Source organism: Malaclemys terrapin, chromosome 1, assembly GCF_027887155.1.
Source record: "Malaclemys terrapin pileata isolate rMalTer1 chromosome 1, rMalTer1.hap1, whole genome shotgun sequence".
NCBI lineage: Eukaryota > Metazoa > Chordata > Testudines > Emydidae > Malaclemys > Malaclemys terrapin.
Genome location: NC_071505.1, coordinates 134490648 through 134511891, shown reverse-complemented (window position 1 = coordinate 134511891; position 21244 = coordinate 134490648). Strand labels below are relative to the sequence as shown.

At 47.5% G+C, this 21244-nt stretch overlaps 1 protein-coding gene across 1 annotated transcript in view; it reads left to right on the top strand.

Moving 5' to 3' along the window:
* TULP3 (TUB like protein 3) overlaps positions 1 to 21244 on the top strand; it is a 103141-nt gene that overhangs the window by 31167 nt on the left and 50730 nt on the right. The window contains 1 exon segment of the mRNA XM_054039686.1: positions 13513 to 13564. Coding sequence (XP_053895661.1) covers positions 13513 to 13564 — 52 coding nt within the window.

The window sequence follows — 21244 nt, the reverse complement described above, 5'->3', positions numbered from 1 at the left end:
CTTGGCTCACCCCTTTCAGCTGAGGCATTATCCTCAGAGATGTGGGGGGGGGGGATTTCAATTGAGGGTACCGGAGCCGGGAGGCCAGGATACAAAGGGGGAGGGGGCATAGGATCAGGGGCAGAGGGAATCACAGCCCGCAGACAAGATTTCTTAACAGGGAAACAGGGTTTCCTAACAGGGGCACGGGCCATTAAGGTTTTAATAGTTTGTGATCTACATTTTTGCAACCATGGGGGATGATTGGCCACAAGGTCCTGCCAAATATCTATATAGGGATATTGGTCCCAATGCCCATCCCAGGTCACAATGCTATGTACTGCTTGTACAACCCCTGGTTTGAGCGTCCCTCCCTCGGGCCATTCCACCCCGAATGTCATCCATTCGAGAGTACAGAATTTTACAAGCTTGTCTTTACATAATACAATTCCATAATTAGCCTGGCGTCTAAACGCCTTCCAGTTATCCAGCATACATCCCAGGGGTGTCCAGGAGAAGGTGCTTTGTCCGGACCCCATTATGCTTTACCCAGAGTTTTCCGAGACAGAGATATCAAGAGGGGGAAGAGGTATAGATCTAGTTCTAACTCAGATATCCGCTGGGTCACGAGGTTCGGCTGACCCCCCTTGCAATCAAGATATCCTGGTCATCGGGTTTCCCCTCGCAGGAGTCTTGGGGCGGCTGAAGTCAGCTTAAGCCTCAGACCTGTCAGCAGCACTCATTCATCTTTCACACAGATCCTTTAATCAGTTACAATCTCGGTTTCCAACACACCATTAAGAGGAGAAACAAGATTACCCTTCCTATAAACAAGAGTAATCCCTGAGGTTGCTCCAAGTCCCAATAATTGTTAAAAACGGCCCATGGACTTGTGGAGTTAGTTACGTTACTCATTGGCCGTTATTTGCTTACCCTTTAACCAAAAACACAACAACAAGACATTTACAAAGCTACAATAATGTTAACATACCTTCCCGTATACAGGCTGCCTAGGGGATTTCCACTGTCCAACCCACACCTCGGGGGCGTTATTCCTCAAACCCAGGAGGTAAACGCACTTACCGCCCGAAGTGGCCGCGTCCGGCAGTCAGACTTCCCCTCCTTCTGAAGCCGTCTTGCTTCCGTGTCCTTCAGAGTTCTCTTTAGAGAGGACACAGCCGCCCCGGCCGATTGTGACGATCCGAGGCCCGAGCAAAGCAACAGCTCGAGGTGGCCACTCCTCGGAATCGCCCTCGGCCGTCGGTCAGTGCCCTCTACAGGGAGAGAAGTCCCGGCGGAGTCGCCATTTGTTAGCCAAATGGGCTCGTTTCCCCCTGGAGCTGCCCAATTACCCCAAGGAGGCACGGGAGTCTAGAAGACGGCTTCAAGTTCTTTATTGATCAGTCAGCTGAGCGGGTGTCCCCCTCGACTCATGCCAGAGGGAGGAGCACACCTTACAAGCGGAGAGCAAGCCTTTTTATACCCAGTAACAAATGACTTAACGTGCATACATTCTGCTGACCTAAGGAATTTTAAATTCCTTTCTAGGGGTATATAGGATACATCTGTTGGGTCCCCTTGATTGATTGCCCTTCCAGGGTCCAGGGGTAGGGGTAATGGGATACATCTGTTGGGCCTCCTTGCTGTTGGGCCTCTTTGATTGATTGTCTTGCTATACCTTTATATATGGGAAAAACAGCTTGGATAATAGGCAAGTATTTGGCCTTTATTCTAACACTAGGAATTGCTTTCTAGACCATATGCTTGTATTCAGGGCAGATTTGTTATTTTCCTCATTTCCAATAGATGTTTAATTGCTCTTACTGCAGACAGGAGTACTTGTGCACTGACATGTCAGAGAAGCATTTGAATGTGTTGTTTCTGTGGATTTGGAAGGATTCCCTTTTGAAGCTTGTTGAGCCAGGGGCTGTATGAGTGCACTGCTTGCATTCGTCACTGATATGTGGGAGAGCCTCCACACAGTCTTTTTCAGTATCAACAGCTTATCCATTTGAGCTACTAAGAGGAAAAAGTTAGTGTAGGAAAGGAACAAGGAAGCTCTGTTTTCCTGGCTGTTGTGTTGGACTTTCCAGACAACCAGGGAGTGGGAAGGAATCAAGGGATGAGGTAAATAAAAAGTGAGACTTTTTTTTTTTATATTTACCATATAGATGCTCTGATACCCCCTACCCTCTTCTACGATTCATGTAGATTCTTCTATTCTGTGATGGGAAAGGATTGCTGGGCTCCTTCACTCCAAGTCCTTTTCATAGCACTGTTTTTAATCTGTTAAAGATGACCTGAAAAGGAGACAAAGTTGTTCTTGTACTTTATGATGAAAAAAGATGACTTGTTAAAGTTTTTGTTTCTTCTTTCCATACGGGGTGGGGTGGGGAGATGTGGGAATACCCACGCACTTCCATCACACTTGTTTTACATAAGGAAAATCAGATCCTGACTTACTACTTACCTTCCTACTGAAGGACTTGAATCATTGTTGGAGGACCACAATGGAAACATCACAATAGATTGATCCTGACTGTTGTTATTTCCAACCCTTAATTAAGTAATGAGGAGTGTTGAATGTGAGGACTAGTCTATTCTGCAGTAGTGGTGTTCCAGTTTTCACTTAACATAAGTTTTGTTCCAAAGTGGACACTAATGACATAATTAAAAATGATTTTGATCCCCATTGAGAACTGGGATAATTGCAGCTCAGAGCGGTCATCCCCTATTCTCCGCTGGCAGCACCATCCAGCTAAAAATAAAAGTTGGGATATCATATGTTTAACATAAAAAACAAACAAAAATCTTTTGAGGTTGCATTTTTCTATCACAAAGAAGCAGTGAAGAGTGCAAACACAATGTTAGCTTGTGTCCACACAATGCTATTTTTAAAATAAAAATAATTACTTAAGACAATATCCAAAAAGAAAAGGGGTGTGTATGTGAGAGAGAAATGGAAAAGTGACCGTTATCTAATAATCTAATACAGTGGTTCTCAACTAGGGATACACGTACTGCTGGGGGTAAGCACAGGTCTTCCAGAGGGTACATTAACTCATCTAGATAGTTGCCTAGTTTTACAATAGGCTACACAGAAAGCATTAGTGAAGTCAGTACACACTAAAATTTCATACAGACAAAATAAGAAAGTAAGCAATATTTCAATAATAGTGTGGTGTGATGCTTTTATATTTTTATTAGCACTGTCAAGCAATTAAAAAATTAATCGTGATTAATCGCACGATTAAAAAAAATCACGATTAATCACATGATCACACTGTTAATAATAAAATACCATTTATTTAAATATGTTTGGATGTTTTCTACATTTTCAAATATAGCACTGTACACTTTGTATTCTCACTTTATATTTATTTTTGATTACAAATATTTGTGCTGTAAAAAACAAAAGAAATAGTATTTTTCAATTCACCTCATACAAGTACTGTAATGCAATCTCTTTATCATGAAAGTTGAACTAACAAATGTAGAATTATGTACAAAAAAACTTGCATTCAAAAATAAAACAATGTAAAACTTTAGCACCTACAAGTCCACTCAATCCTATTGCTTGTTCAGCCAATCGCTCAGACAAAGTTTGTTTACATGTGCAGGCAATAATGCTGCCCGCTTCTTGTTTACAATGTCACCTGAAAGTGAGAACAGATGTACACATGGCACTGTTGTAACTGGCGTTGCAAGATATTTATGTGCCAGATGCGCTAAAGATTCATATGTCCCTTCATGCTTCAACCACCATTCCATGGGACATGCGTCCATGCTGATGATGGGTTCTGCTCAATAACAATCCAAAGCAGTGCAGACCATCACATGTTCACTTTCATCGTCTGAGTCAGATGTCACCAGCAGAAAGTTGATTTTCTTTTTTGGTGGTTCAGGTTCTGTAGTTTCCGCATTGGAGTGTTGCTCTTTGAAGACTTCTGGAAGCATGCGCTACACCTCCTCCCTCTTAGATTTTGGAAAGCACTTCAGATTCTTAAACCGTGGGTTGAGTGCTGTAGCTATCTTTAGAAACCTCACTGTGGTACCTTCTTTGCGTTTTGTCAAATCTGCAGTGAAAGTGTTCTTAAAATGAACAACATGTGCTGAGTCATCATCCGAGACTGCTATAACATGAAATATATGGCAGAATGCGGGTAAAACAGAGCAGGAGAATACTATTCTCCCTCAAGGAGTTCAGTCAAAATGTAACTAGTGCATTATTTTTTTAACTAGTGTCATCAGCATGGAAGTATGTCCTCTGGAACGGTAGCCGAAGCATGAAGGGACATACGAATGTTTAGCATATCTGGCACATAAATACCTTGCAATGCCGGCTACAAAAGTGTCATGCGAACGCCTGTTCTCACTTTCAGGTGACATTGTAAACAAGAAGCGGGCATTATCTCCCATAAATGTTGTCAAGGCTCCTTCCCCACTCTGAACTTTAGGGTACAGATGTGGGGGCCTGCATGAAAACTTCTAAGCTTAACTACCAGTTTAGATCTGGTCCACTGCCACCACTCCCAATGTGCTAATTCCCTTCCCTGGGTAGCCTTGGGGGCTCTTCACCAATTCCCTGGTGAATACAGATCCAAATCCCTTGGATCTTAAAACAAGGAGAAATTAACCATCCCCCCCCCCCTTTCTCCCACCAACTCCTGGTGGATCCAGATCCAACCCCCTTGGATCTAAAAACAAGGAAAAATCAATCAGGTATTAACAAAAAGGCTTTTAATTAAAGAAAATAAAGGTAAAAGAAAACCCTCTGGGACAGATTAGCATACCAGCTACTCTCACAGACAACAGATTCCAAACACAGAGTATGTTCCCCTGGGCAAACCCTTAGTTACACACACAAAAATATCCAAATACCCAATTTGACTATTCCTCTAATTGCACAAGACAGGTTACAAAGAAATAAACATAAACCCATTTATTTCCTTCACTAATACTCACTACTTAATAAGAGGCTGAATTCTGGAGCTTTCCCACTCTGGTCCAAAGTGAAACTCAACAGACAAAGGGAACTTTTCTCCTTCCCTTTGAACCATCTTGTCCTCCCATTGGTTCCTCTGGTCAGGTGTTAGCTAGGCTAGGTGAACTTCTTAACCCTTTACAGGTAAAAGAGGCATTAACCCTTAACTATCTGTTTATGACAAATGTAAACAAACTTGTTTGTCTTAGCGATTGGCTGAATAAGAAGTAGGACTGAGTGGTCTTGTCAGCTCTAAAGTTTTACATTGTTTTGGTTTTGAGTGCAGTTATGTAACCAAAAAAAATCTACATTTGTAACTTGCACTTTCACAGTAAAGAGATTGCATTATGGTCCTTGTATGAGATTAATTGAAAAATACTATTTCTTTTGTTTATCATTTTTACAGTGCAAATATTTGTAATAAAAATAATATAAAGTGAGCACTGTACACTTTGTATTCTGTATTGTAATTTAAATCAATATATTTTTGAATGTTTTTCTACATTTTCAAATAGTTAATAAATTTCACAATTAATTTTTTTTAGTTAATCACATGAGTTAACATTGATTAATAGATAGTCCTAATTTTTATGTCTGATTTTGTAAGCAAGTAGTTCTTAAATGAGATGAAACTTAGTGTACAAGACAAATCAGACTACTGAAAGGGGTAAAACCTGGGAAGGTTGAGAACCACTGATCTAATGCTGCTACAGGGTGAATGGATTATTTTTTACCTACCTCTTTTCAAGAGTTCAAAAATGTAATCCATTTCTTTAAAACCAGTATGCAAAGAAATTGGTAAACGATTTGAGTTTTGTTGCTTTATTCCCCTATTTGTTTTGTGAACATTATTATTTACAGCTTCTAACCTGTGTGTGTTTTGTCCATGCCAAAGGTAACCTTTTCTATCACCAGTGTGTTCTGTATGTGAGCATGCCAAGTCTTCATCACCCACTGGATTTCCACATGGCAGCTACTGCATATCTTGCTGTATTCAGCAAATATGTTACACACAATTTAAACAACTGATATTTTTGTATCAACAGGGAGCCTAAATCTATTAGTATAACCATAGCAAGTATCCTTCAGGTCATTTGTCCCTCCCTGTGCCTATAATGGCTCTGACCAGCTCTTTTGTGGTACTTTTCTGTATAGTCATCACAACCTAAGTGAGGATTTCTCAGATATTTTATTGGCAAATTACAGAAACAGGAAATGTGACAAAATAAAAAGCAGTTAAACACAGATAACCCTCAGACTAAGTTAATTAAAATATGAATAGATGGGTGTCACACTGTCTGGAATGGCTCCCAACTGTGAGTGCCAATCTCAGATCAGACTGTCAGAAAACAGGGCAGACACCCCAACCTGGTGGTATATTCAATAATTAGATTTCACCAAACCAATAACTAATGTGAACTCCTGGATCCCTATGTTAGTTTTACCATGTAGGCACAGACAGTCCCGTTAGGCTCTCCAGCCTATCTTGCCACCCAGACAAACTGGACTTTGTGATACTGGTTACTATACCAAATATCACATCTCCCACCTGTTCATGCTCTCTGTATGTGTGTATATACATCTCCTCAATATATGTTCCATTCTATATGCATCCGAAGAAGTGGGCTGTAGCCTCTAATAAATTTGTTAGTCTCTAAGGTGCCACAAGTACTCCTGTTCTTTTTGCGGATACAGACTAACACGGCTGCTACTCTGATACACATCAAAATAGGTTACTCCCAACCCCAAAGGGTCAGTCTCTTACCCCAGGTCAATGGATATTCTCAATCTGACACCAAAGACAGCACTGACAGCCAATTTCTCTAGTAAACTAACTAAAGGTTTATTAGCTTAAAAAAAAAGGGAGAGTTGTTGAGAGGTTAAAGCAGGTAAAATACATTAACAGAAGAGTATAAGTTTGTAAGTCCAAAATAATAGCAGAGAGGTAGTAATCTGCTAATTTTCCATAGGTTTCTCAGGGTTACGCAAAATAACTTTGGGGATCTCTGTCTTGCATCTAGAATGCTTCCCTATGAGTGCCCAAAAAGTTCAGAGGTAACAGGATCATTCACTGGATCCATTCTTATAGCTCCTTTCCACGGAATGCAATCTGGGAAATGTTTCTATTCACCGCATGGGCTTTTCCTTTGTTGACTAAATGAAGACTGAGTCTGTGAATTTCCATTGTCAAACACAATGACCCATGCTTTGAAGTTAGCAACCTTCTTCATTTACATTTCCAAAGTTACTTTGAGGAGTAATTTTAGTTACAGGGTTATACATAAATGCAGATGTTTGTAATAGCAAACAACAATCCTTTGTTAATTTTCATGAAGCTTACACATCAAACATCTTCTCATTTTAACACTAACACACACTTTAATCTAGGGTTATCTAATTACAGGGATTACATAATGTAATGCGCTAGCATCAACAGGTTATAGATAAGTGAAGCCATTGACCATTTAACATACGAATGAATTAGTCTATGCATACTAGTATACTTAACGTTTCTTTGATATTCACACACAAGTGAATTGGCCAATAGTTCTGACCTGCTAGCTTGTCGCACCCCCAATGCAAAACTGGGGTATGAAGGGGTGACACAGACAATTCTGAACCCACCTCAGGGACTCCCCATTCTTGATAAGGATCTGCAACAGTCCATGTCAAATTCTTGTAGGTTCCCTTAGCTCAGTGCAGCCATGCCAAAGGGGCATAATCACTTAAAGCAGGGGTCCCCAACACGGTGCGCGCGGGTGCCATGGCGCCCGCCAGGACAGCTAAGTGTGCCCGCGTACTGGCCGGCGGACGAGCATCCGCCAAAATGCCGCTGACAAGCAGCGTCATCCAGAGGCGTCGCCGCTGAAATTCGGTGGCATTTCGGCGGCGACGCCTCTGGATGACGCTGCTTGTTGGCAGCATTTCGGCGGATGCTTGTCCGCCGCCACGGTCCTCTGTGGCTCATCACCAGACGAAAAAGGTTGGGGACCACTGACTTAAAGCAGTAATGTTTTTGTTACACAGATAAGGTTTAATAGCCCAGACAATGGCATAGCACTCTTTTTCAATTGCAGCATCATTTTGTTCAGTGGGTGTCAATTTTATGCTTACATAGACTGTGGGGTGCCTCTTACCCCCCACTCCATCTTGCATCAGTACTGTTCCCAACCCAATGTTAAAAGCATCAGTGCACAGCACAATTGGTTTGCTGAAATCAGGGCTGACCAAAACAGGCTTCTTAGACAAAGCTTCTTTTATGTTCTGTAAGCCTTTCTGACAGACCTCTGCCCATACCACCCAGTCTGGCTTTCTTTTTTTTTTTTCCGTAAGGTCTGATATGGGGGCCACAATGCAACTAAACCCCTTTACAAACCTACGGGTAATAGTTGGCCAGACCAATAAAGGATCAAACCTGCTTTTTTGTTCTAGGGGAAGGCCACTTCCTTATGGCCTCTATCTTTGAAGGGTCGGGGTGAACAAACCCACTGCCTACCTTGTGTTCTAGGTAGGAAACCTCTGCAGCTCCCATCTTGCATTTGGAGACCTTGACAGTAGCCTTTGTAACACAGTTCCCACATGATTGAAGTGGTCTTGCCAGGAGCTACTAACAATAGCCAAGTAATTTATATAGACTCTGGCAAATGTTTGTAACCAGTGTTCCCTCTAATTTTTTACGTCCATGTGCGGAATGAATTTTGTTATGTGCACCAATATGGAGGTGATGTGTGACCCAACACCTTCATATTGGTGCACATAACAAAATTCATGTGGTCTGAGTGGGGTCAAGGGGTTCAGAGTGTGGGAGGGGGCTCAGGGCTGGGACAGAGAGTTGTGGTGTGGGAGGATGAGGGCTCTGGCTGGGGGTGTGGGCTGTGGGGTGGGGATGAGGGGTTCAGGAGGGGGCTCAGGGCTGGGGAAGAGGGTTGGGGTGTGGGGGGATGAGGGCTCTGGCTGGGGGTGCGGGCTCTGGGGTGGGGATGAGGGGTTCAGGGTGCGGGAGGGAACTCAGGGCAGGGGCAGAGGGTTGCATTGTGGGGGATGCAGGCTCTGGGGTGGAGCCAGGTATGAGGGGTTCAGGAGGGGACTCAGAGCTGGGGCAGAGGGTTGGGGTATGGAGGGTACAGGCTCTAGGGTGGAGCCAGGGATGAGGGGTTCGGGAGGGGACTCAGAGCTGGGGCAGAGGGATGGGGTGTGGGGGGTATAGGCTCTAGGGTGGGGCCAGGGATGAGGGGTTTGGGGTGCAGGCTGCCCCCAGACTGCGGTGGGGAGAGAGGACTCCCCCCAGCCCTCTCTCGCTGCAGCAGCTCTGGGCCGAGGGAGAAGTGTCTTTCCCAGGCCACAGCAGCTCCGGTGTGGCTGGGCTGGGCTGAGGGAGGGACTGCGGCAAGTCCCGGGCAGGTCTGTGCTGGGGCTGACGGGGAGGGGCACCTCTCCCCGCCACAGCCCAGAGCCTCTGCATGGGGCTTAATAGGCAGCTGTGTGGCCACACAGCTTAGAGGGAACTTAGTTTGTAACCCCTGCAGCACCTCATTAACAAACCATATAAAGGCATAACATTAAATTCATATATTCCAGATTCCACTATAAAAGCAGATATTTCCCTGGCATCAGCATTTAAGGGAATTTGCCAGTACCCACGAGTCAAGTCTAGGGTACTTACGAATTTTACACACCCCTCCCCCCCAGTAGGTCCAGTAAGTCCTATATTCAGGCTGTGGGGTAAGGATCAGACTGGGTGATAGCATTCAATTTCCTATAATCTACGCAAAATCTGATGGTTTGTCCTTCCTAGGAACCATCACAATAGGAGACTCCCAGGGACTTTTTGTGATTAACTCCATTTCCAGCTTGCTTTCAACCTCCTATGCATTTCCCCTTTGGCCCGGTATGCTCTGCAGTTTGAATGGAGTGTACAGTCTTGTTAGTTAAACCTGGCCAGTTAGAAAATACTTATCTGTGGCGCTTTAAAAGGGCGAGCTTTTCCTGGTTGGGGACTAGAGTTAAACTCCCCAAACTCAGTGCTTTCCAGTGGAGTTCCTTCTTTGCTCTTTTTGAAAAAAACAATTAAAGGGGTGGGTAATGGTTCCTCATCAGCACAACATATCATATTCACAGCAATCTCCCTTTCATGGTAAGCTTTTAACCTATTGTTATGCACTGTTTGCACAGTTCCCCTGACAGGGGGACTTTCTGACATTATATGTGACTTCATTCACTCTTTCAATCACCTCAAAAGGTCCTTCCCAATAGTCCTGCATTTTGTTTTTCCTCACAGAAATTAATATTAAAACCAGATCACCAATATCAAATGACCTTTTCTCAGTATGCTGATCATACCAAGCTTTCTGAGTTTCCTGACTTTTCTTAAGGTTCTGTTGCACCAAATCCATCATCACCTGCAAATTCTCCTTAAAATTAGATACATACTCCCCCACTATAGTCCTGTTTCCTCCATATTGCCCTCCCAAGAGTCTCAAATTAAATCTAGGTGTCCCCTCACCTGCCTCCCATATAGGAGGTCAAAGGGAGTAAAGTCAGTAGATTCTTGGGGTACACTTCTGTACATATATAGAAGAAATGGGACCAAAATGTCCCAGTTGTTGTCACACCTGGAGATATCCGTTCTTAGCATAGCTTTCAAAGTTCCATTAAATCTTTCCACAGCCTCATTGGTCTCTGAGTGTTAGGGAGCATCCTTTATATGCTTCACTCCACACAATTCCCATAATTTTTTTAAGACCATGGTTGTGAAGTTTGCACTATGATCTGTCCGTATTTCTCTGGGAAATACTACTCTGCTGAAAATGGTAAATAAAGCTGTAGCCACAGTTTCAGCTTCAATATTATTAGACAAGGCTGTGGATTCAGGATACCCGGTGGCAGAATCCACCACCACAAGTATTGTATTTCTTTCCACTCCTGTAAGGTTTAGTGAGAGATCTACAGTATCTACAATATCTGCAGACACGCTGGCAAATGCCTCCTTAATAATGGGTAAAGATTGCAGTGGTGCCTTGTAAGGCCCCTTTAAATCCTTAAGCTTCTGACACAAATCTCAACTTTTGCAATAATTTTTCACTGTCTGAAACGTATGAGGCCAATAGAAATTGTTCTTCAGCCTGTCACAGATTTTCTCCACTCCTAAATGTCCTTCTGTCCTGTATCTCTGAGGCACAACTATTTCCTTGCAAATTTACTAGGATGCCATTTCTTCCTATAGAGGATTCTTGATACAACAAACCTTCTTGCATAAAAAAATCTACCCTTTCCTTCCCAGCCAGGGTATCATTCTGAACTGCCACTCTTTCTTGTTCCAAAGAAGGATCAGTTTGCTGAGCATATATAATCATGGAAGATTAGGGTGGAAGAGACTTCAGAAGGTCATCTAGTCCAGCCCCCTGCTCAAAGCAGGACCAACTCCAACTAAATCAATCTTGCCAGGGCTTTGTCAAGCTGGGCCTTAAAAACGTTTAAGGATGGAGATTCCTCCACCTCCCTAGGTAACCCATTCCAGTGCTTCACCACCCTTCTAGTGAAATAATTTTTCCTAATATCCAATCTAGATCTCATCCATTGCAACTTGAGACTATTGCTTCTTGTTCTGTCATCTGCCACCACCGAGAGCAGCCTAGCTCCATCCTCTTTGGAACCCCCCTTCAGGTAGTTGAAAGCTGCTATCAAATCCCCCCTCACTCTTCTCTTCTGCAGATTAAATAAACCCAGTTCCCTCAGCCTCTCCTCGTAAGTCATGTGCCCCAGTCCCCTAATCATTTTCGTTATGCTCCTCTGGACTCTCTCCAATTTGTTCACATCCTTCCTGTAGTGGGGGGCCCAAAACTGGACGCAGTGCTCCAGGTGTGGCCTCACCAGTGTCTAATAGAGGGGAATAATCACTTCCCTCGATCTGTTGGGAATGCAGCCCAATATGCCGTTGGCCTTCTTGGCAACAAGGGCACACTGTTGACTCCTATCCAGTTTCTCATCCACTGTAATCCCGAGATCCTTTTCTGCAGAACTGTTGCTTAACCAGTCGGTCCCCAGCCTTAGCAGTGCATGGGATTTTTCCGTCCTAAGTGAACCTGATCAGATTTCTTTTAGCCCAATCCTCAGATTTGTCTAGGTCACTCTAGACCCTATCCCTACCCTCCAGCGTATCTGCCTCTCCCCCCAGCTTAGTGTCATCCGCAAACTTGCTGAGGGTGCAATCCATCTCATCATCCAGATCATTAATGAAGATGTTGAACAAAACCGGCCCCAGGACTGACCCCTGGGGCACTCCTGCTTGATACCGGCTGCCAACTAGACACCGAGCCATTGATCACTACCAGAAATTCTTTGTGTGTTTCACTTAAACCCAGAGCAGATTCTAACACAATAGAAGAACTTTCAAATTCCTTCTCAGAAGGCAAGCTGCTATTCTCAGCAGAAAAAGACTAGGATTTCCCTCCCCTTTCACAGCCTTCCTCACTGACTGCAGACAAAGCAGGTGTATCAGACCCATACTTTTCCTGGGACCTGCTTATAATACATCTCTACCCCGATATAATGCGGTCCGATATAACGTGTATTCGGATATAATGTGGTAAAGCAGCGCTCCGGCGGACGGGGCTGCTTTACCGCGTTATATCCGAATTTGTGTTACCGCAAGCGGTTCCTCTGCGCCCGCCCGTTACTTGCTGCGGCTCTCCCTGGGGCCGCCGCACCCCAGCTCACCTTCGCTCTGCCTCCTCCCACGAGCGCAGTTCTGCTTCTCCTCCCTCCCAGGCTTGCTGCGCCAATCAGCTGAGGGAGGGAGAAGCGGAGGGGTGGTGGCGCGCTCGGGGAGGAGGCGGAGGCAGAGAGGAGGTGAGCTGGGGCAGTGAGCGGTTCCTCTCCCTACCCTGATATAACGCAGCCTCACCTATAACACAGTGAGATTTTTTGGCTCCTGAGGACCGTTACATTGGCTACAATGTTATTACCTATTAAAATATCAGTGGGTAGCAAATTCCTAATGCCAACCACAGCATCACCTAACTATAGAACATTTCAGTACTGAAATCATCAATTTTTATACATCAGGTCAAATTCATATCAAAACTGGATAAATACAGTCTTTTACTAGTGATCCTGGGCAATCCACAAAGAGGAAAGAGCTGGATTGAGGAGCCAGGGAGTGCAGAACTCTGAGATGTAGATATTTGTGGGAGAACCAGGATCATAGTGAATTGCTTTGAACTGTTAAGCATTGGAGCAGCAAATTGGCTCATGACTCAGCCAATTAAATTGTTCAGTATTGAAAATTGCTTCGGTATTGCCTCGGGAACGTGGTTAATACATAGCTCAGTCTTGTCTAAACTGCTCTATAAAAGTGAGTTTTTACATATATCAAAGGGCTGTTGGGTCTCACAGTATGGTAAAAAGTATATTGTGGGCTGGCAGCTAGTTTATAAACTTGTTTGTTCTGGAACCGTGTCTTACTCTGTAGAGCACCACATACACTTACAGTGCTATGTAAATGATTTTTACTAGCAATAATAATTTTTTTTTCTCTTTCCTTTTCACAGTATTTTTGAAGATGAAAGTGTGAAATTGCGACAGCTGAAACTAGAGAACCAGGTAAGTGAACAGGCAGTGCAGAGGCTGACAAGTGTTACTATAAGAGAATGGTCAAAACATCAGTCTCCCGGAATTTACAACCACATTTCACATTATGAGTCTGAGTTTGCCGCTTCTTTATTCTGATAGGGAAGGAGAGACAAATGCTTGCACTTCTTTCTTCCCCCCATTGTGCCTCTTGGATGCACCTGATTCACTGCTGTGTTTTTTATAGTCTTTACACCAGTGCAAAGTGGGTATAAAACACCAGCATTTTGCACCCACTTTGCACTGGTGTAAACAACTGCAAAAGGTACAGAGCAACTCCTATGGCATGTGAGACCATGTGTGGAGTAAAACAAAGACAGGGTGATGAGTCTGATATAAATGCTTGGAATGATGGACAGAGACCGATTAGAACTAATCTCTTCCATTTGCCTTCAAGGATTTTCTGGTTATCATTAGTTTAAGAGTCAAGCTTGCCACAGTTTTTGTTTTGATTTCCTTGATATTTTGTGCCTCCTGCAAGTGTTGTTTTATTCATTTCATTAGGATTCAGTCATCACAAGACTGAGTGGATCAAAAGAGAGGAGGAGAATTAATCTCTGTAGGGAATTATCCAGTTTAAACATCAAAGCAGAAAGAAAAATACTCTCTAAACAGTAGAAAGAGCTGCTTAACCCCTCTGTCAAGATAGACTTCCAGCAACTTTCTGTCTTCCTTTTTCTACATACAACCCATTTTTGGCTTAGCATTTGATTTGGGAGAAGAGCAGGAATTGTATCTCTTTCCAAACAGCTGATTGATACACAACTTGCTGAATGCCCAGACCACCATACCCTTTAGGGCACTTAGATAAACATATTCATCCTTACTATTCTGCCCTGTGAAATTTAAAATGAGTATAGGTTAATATAGAGGCGGATTAAGGTTTGGTGGGGCCCTCAGCCAGAGCATGTGGTGGGGCTGCTCCCCACCCCTTCCATCTGCGGCCCCACCCTTGTTCCACCCACAGTCCCACCCATTCTGCTCCCCCACCCATTTACTCCTTTCTGCCCCCCCAAGACCAGAGAAGCTCTGTCCCCCTCATCATGACCCTGGGGCTGCAGCAAGAAGTGAGAGCTCCCCCAGCTGTGAGGCCACGGCAGGGAGTGAAAGCGCCTCCAGTCCGAGGCCGCAGCTGGGTCCAGGTGCTGCGGCTTCGTCTGGTGCTTCTGCCAGGAAGCAGAGTTGGGGTTTGGGGACTTCCCCCACCCAAATGGCGCTTCTGCTGGGGAGCGGGGTCAGAATGTGGGGGCTTTCCCCGCTCCACCCGGCACTGCTATGGGTTGGGGCATTGGAGTTTCCCCTGACCCACAAGGCACTTTTTCTGGGGCTCTGGGCTTCCGCCATCTGGGGGCGGATTTTTTTCGGGGGCCCCCCAATTTACCAGACCCCCCGGGCATGGGCTCCATAGGTCCAGTGACTAATCCACCACTATGTTCATAGATTTTTGAGGCCAGAAATCCATTATGATAATCTAATCTCACTTGCTAACACAAGGCATAGAGCATCACCCAGTAATTCTTGTATAGAGTCCAATAACTCATGGTTGAACTAGAAGCATATATTATAAAAAGACACCCAGGCTTGATTTAAAGACTCCCAAGTGATGAAGAATCTACCACATTCTTCGATGAGCTGTTCCAGTGGTTAATTACCCTCACTTAGAAATTTGTGCCTTATTTCTAGTCTGAATTTCTCTCGCTTCAGCTTCCAGCCACTGAAGTTTGTTCTACCTTTGTCTCTAGTGTCAGATATGTTGTTTCTGTGTAGGTATGCATGACATTATCTAAGGGTATGTCTAGACTGGCAGAGTTACAGCGCCGCTCAGAGAGTGCTGAAGGGAAACCGCTGTTGTATGTTCACACTATCAGCTGCCTGCGCAATAGCGTGTTCACACTTGCGGCACTTGCATCGGTATTCAGAGCGGTGCCCTCTGAGCAGCTATCCCACAGAGCATCTCTTCCTCTTCTGCCACGAAGAGTTATGGGAAGGTAGAGGGCATCCTGGGTCCTGTCCCAGTGCCCCATGATGCATTGGTTTGCATCCCAGCAGTCCCTGTGCATCTGTCCACATTTGTCACCATCTTTCAACAGTTTGTGTACTGCGCACTCTGCCTCTTCAGGCTGCAGGAATGGATCCCACACTGTAGACCAATATGCTGCTCGCTCTCACTAACACATCACGAGTGGCAGTGGAGTTATTCCTTAAACTATAAAGGCAAGAGGAATTAGACATTGATCTTGTCACTCATAGTACTTATGACACGAGATTGCTTGTGGCATTCATGGAGGTGCTGACCACAGTGGAACGCTGCTTTTGGACTCAGGAAACAAGCACTGAGTGGTGGGATCACATCGTCATCCACCTCTGGGATGATGAGCAGTGGCTGCAGAACTTTCGGACGAGGAAAGCCACATTCATGGGACTGTATGACGAGCTCACCCCAGCCCTACGGTGCAAGGACACAAGAATGAGAGCTGCTCTGCCATTGGAGAAGTGCATGGCGATTGTATTGTGGAAGCTGGCTACTCCAGACTGCTACCGATTAGTCGCCAACCAATTTGGACTGGGAAAGTTGACTGTTGGACTTGTGTTGACGGAAATGTGCAGGGCCATTAATAGCATCCTGTTCCAAAAGACCATGACTTTGGGCCACGTGCATGACGTGGATGGCTTTGCACAAATGGGCTTCCCAAACTGTGGAGGGGCGATAGATGGCCGCATATTCCAATTCTGGCACCAGACCACCTAGCCACCAAATATATTGATCGGAAGGGGTATTTCTCTATGGTTCTCCAGGCACTTGTGGATCATCGTGGGCTTTTCACGGACATTAACGCAGGCTGATCCGGAAAGGTGCATGCCGCACGCATCTTTCTGAAACTGACCTGTTCAGGAAGCTGCAAGCAGAGACTTTCTTCCCGGACCAGAAGATCACCTTAGGGGAAGTCAAAATGCCCATTGTGATCCTGGGAGACCCCGCCTACCCCTGAATGCTGTGGCTTATGAAGCCATACACAGGGCACCTTGACAGCAGCAAGAAGCAGTTCAACAACATGCTGAGCAAGTGCAGAATGACTGTTGAGTGTGCTTTTGGCCATTTAAAGACCCACTGGCATTGTCTATATGGGAGGCTGGACCTGGCCTATGACAATATTCCTATGCTTATAGCCGCGTGCTATACGCTCCATAATATTTGTGAAGGGAAGGATGAAAGCTTCACTCAGGGCTGGACTGCTGAGGCTCAGTGCCTGGAGGCTGAATTTGAACAGCCAGAGACCAGGGCTATTAGAGGGGTGCAGCATGGGGCCATAAGGATCAGGGATGCCTAGAGGCAGCAATTTGAAGCTGAAAGCCACTAATATTTGTTGCTATGCTCAGGAGTGCAGTGCTTGTTATGCTAGGAGGTGATTGTGATTGGTGCAGTTGATGCACTGTGAAGGTTTAAGAAAATTGCCTGTTGCTTTGCAGGGCTCTGTTTGCTTTCAATTTATTCCATTAAATTCCTTTCAAACCAAAACAAAGGAGAGAGACAAACAAAAAAACACATCAGCACTGAGGGGGATGGGGGAAGGGAGGGTCCTAGGAGGAGGTGGGGTCCCTGAACGGTTAAAGATTTGTGTATGTCCAGATATCATATGCAACCTTGTCCTTTGGAGTACAGTGCAGTGGGAACTGTACTTCAGCAGGGCTAAACTGCAGAGGGAAAGGGGTTGAGTGCAGTGGGTACAGGGAGTCCGCAGGGCTGGGCTGTGACGGGGCAGGAGTAGAATGCTGCGGGTACAGACTGGAGCCAGGAGGTTGAGAAGAGTGTGTTGGCAGTGTCTGGGGTGCGCATGGGAAAGAGTTTAGCGACAGCAGTTGCAGGGGAGGGGGGGGGGAACTGCTCAGTTTGAAAAGCTCGTAGCGCCTGGAGCGTGTCTGCTTGGCGCTCCATAGGGTTTAAGCGCTTCGTTCTGGCATGCCACGTTCTCTTTTCAGTCCCTCTTCTCACTGTCCAGCCACTCCTTCGATTGTTGTTTTTCGGCCGTGGAGTGCATCATGACATCACGCAGAAAGTCCTCTTTAGTTTTTCATGGCCACTTTCTAATTCTGCGCAACCGTTCAGCCAGTCATAACAAAGAGGGAGGCTGGGCTCCCAAGGTCATCTCTGTGAAGCCAAAATGCAACATTTTACAGAAGTAATATTGTTTGCAACACATGGACCACTGATTCAGTGATTTAAAACACAGCCACTATTCCCATACCTGTCGCTAACTGGCTGACCCCAGGAAAGCACACATGAGCCACAAGACCCCCAAAATGGTGAGTAATCACAAGGGCGGGAGAAATCAGTGTTCCAGGACCGTACTGTACACTTTGCATATGGCTGTTGGGGAGAGCCAGCACTGTAGGGGGGCTTATAATCATTACTGTACCTACATTTTCCACAGGCTGTGTTCATTATGGAAGATATCTCGCTGCTGAGGGTGAGCAGGGAATCAAGGGAGGGTCTTCTCCAAGACTGCGGCTTCCACCCTGGCCCTTATGCGACTTGCCTGTGTGCAGCAATTGTCGTCTCCCCTCCCCTCCCCTCCCCTCTCCTCCTCCCAGTGATGGCAGAGTGGCACGGGAAAGTTACCCTTAATGGGGCAAGAAACAAAGCAGCTCTGCCAAAGAACCTGTGGCAGTGGATTGCCCAGTATCTCCATGAGAGTTTCCTGGAGATCTCTGAGGCAGATTCCCATGAAGTGAGGGAGTCAATCAACAACCTGTTCCACCACTCAGACTAGGCATGTGGTGGTACGCACATCATACAGATACAAGCCTGCTTTCTGCAACCCTCCTCCCCCCAACAACTCGCTTCAGCGATTCCCAAAATCAAAGCCACTTACCAGGGGTCTCCTCTCCTGTTTGCACTTTGCTAAGCTCTGACTGCTGTGACCAGCTAGACTCCTCCCAGGTAGAGAAGAGCTCCTGGCTGCATGCATCTCTGACCTCCGAGTCCTCTCTGCCTCTGTGTTCCCCTCCCCCTCCACAACCTCATCCAAGATTTCCTCCTCCTGGCTCGGTTCACTCTCAACTGGCATGCAAGCCTTCGAAGTATCCACAGTGGCCTTCGCAGTGGAGATGAGGTCGCCACCGAGTATTGCATCCAGCTCTTTGTAGAACCAGCAGCTCATGGGCGCAGCGCCAGAGCGGCGGTTTGCCTCCCGTGCCTTGTGGTAGGTGTTCTGCAGCTCCTTCACTTTGACCCTTGTAGCGGGGTGGTCATCCTGCTCCTGCCCGGAGGGGTTAAAAGCAGCCCTGGAGAGGGCTGTGGTTGGGGAAAGGCTGATTGGGGAATCAGCCACAGCTGAGGCCACTCCCCAATCAGGCCACACAGGGCCGGCTTTAGGCCGATTCAGCCAATTCGCCTGAATTGGGCCCTGCGCCAAGAGGGCCCCGCGCCACAGCTCTCCACCCCGCCCCCAGCTCACTTCCCCCTCCTCCCCTCCCCTGCTCGCTCCGCCCCCTGCTTCTCCCCTGCCCCTGCTTCCCGCGAATCAGAGGTTCGTGGGAAGTCTGAAAAGAAGCAGGGGCGGGCAGGCAGCACCAGATAACCCGGGGTGGTGGGGGGTGCGAGGAGGGCTCCGGGGAGGCACGGCCTAGTCCGGCCCCGGTTCCGTGGCTCCAGTCCCCCGGCCTGGCCCGGCCCCCGCGGCGCGGCTCTGGGTCCGGCCCCTGGCCCGGCCCCCGCAGCGCAGCTCTGGCCTGGCCCCCGCGGCGCGGCTCGGCTCCGGCCGCCAAGGGGCTCTGGGCCGGACCCAAGCCCAGCGAACAGGGCCGGAGTGCGGCTCGATTCCTGGGGGCGGGGCTTGCAGCAAGCCCCGCCCCCAGGAATCAGGCCCCGCTCTTGCTAAAGCCGGCCCTGAGGCCACAGATGGCCCTATAAAAGGACTGTGAGCCAGGAGCTCAAGAGGACACTCTCTCGCCAGCCTCTTGAGAGAGAAGGACCTGGCTGCCTGGGGAGCTGAGCAGGGTACCCAGGGCCGGTGCAACCCATTAGGCGACCTAGGCGGTCGCCTAGGATGCTAGCATTTGGGGGGTGGCATTTTGGGTCCTTCGGTGGCGACCACCGCGGCCGGATCTTCGGCCACCCTGGTCGTCATCGGCATTTCGGCGGAAGGAGCTGGGGCAGGGGGGCACGGGGAGGGCAGCCTGCAGCAAGTAAAGGGGGGGGCAGCACCCAGGGGAACCACTCCCCGCCCCAGCTCACCTCTGCTCCGCCTCCTCCCCTGAGCAAGCCGCCCCGCTCCGCTTCTCTCCCTCCCAAGCTTGCGGCGCCAATCAGCTGATTGGCGCCACAAGCCTGGCAGGCGGGAGAAGTGGAGCGGTGATGGCGTGCTCGGGGAGGAGGTGGAGCAGAGGTGAGCTGGGGCGGGGAGCTGCTGCACGGCTCCCCGGGCCGGGGGAAGCTGCCATGGGGAGTGGAAGGGGCACCTCAGGATGGAGGGGAGGAGCTGCCATAGGTGAGGGCGCCTCAGGGCGGGGGGGGATGGGGAGCTGCCGCGGGGGGCGGAAGGCGCAAGGTGGAAGTTTCGCCTAGGGCGTGAAACATCCTTGCACCCGCCCTGAGGGTACCTAGGGTGGAGCAGTGCTAGGGAAGGGCAGAAGGAGCTGGGGAGCTCCAGCCTAATAAAACCCCAGGCTGCAGGCCTTGTTAAGGGCCTATAAAGGGTACTGGGGCTGCAGAAGGGCAGCCCAGAGATAGGCAGAGGCAGCAGGTCCTAACCCCCCTTGCCGATGATGAGTGGTTTATAGACTGCAGTCCGCCCCAGTGAGTGGGGGCTAGATGGTGTCTGGCAGTAACCACTGAGGCGAGGTGGGGATAGAGGGTTGGGGGTTCCCCCAGGTGGGGAGACCCAGATTGTGGATTACTGCTGGGGGCAGAACCCTGATGTAGAGGGATACCAGGGTCCGGGAGGGACACGGACGCCAATGGCAGGTGAGACACCAGCCTGCAGAGGGTGCTCCAGGCTGGAAGAGCTAATTTCCAGGATGACCAGCAGGAGGCGCCACACCGTGAGTCATCGCATCGCGACAACTCTGCACTGCAGTGTGTCCCAATCATGGCCCCTTTCTGTCATGCATCGTGAAATCTGTCCATAGGTATCATAATTCCTATGGCTGGAGCGCAGCTGGGACTGGACAGCCTCCTCTCCCCAAATGCTGATGAGGACCCACAGCTCGGCATTGCTCCAAGCAGAGGATCGCCAAGTGCGTGGAGCAGGCATGGTCACCTGGAAAGATGCACTGAGATCACTGCACACAGCACACAGCAAACAGGAAGGGGATTTTCAAAATTCCCTAAGAATTTAAGGGGTGGGGCTCATGGTTGGTCACCTGAGGGCAGGGCAGTAGAGTTCAATCTGATGACCAGAGAGGCGAGAACAGGCATTGTGGGACACCTCCCGGAGGCCAATTGCAGCACTGTAATCGACCAGGGTGTCTACACTGGCACCACGGCGCTGTACCCCCAGTGCAGAAAGCTATACGCCTCTAGTTGGGGTGGTTTTTTTACAGTGCTGCAACTGCACAGTTTCTGCGCACTAAATGGCTTGGCAGTGTGTACACCTTGGGAGTTACAGCGCAGAAAGCTGCTTTACTGCGCAGAAACTTGCCAGTGTAGACAAG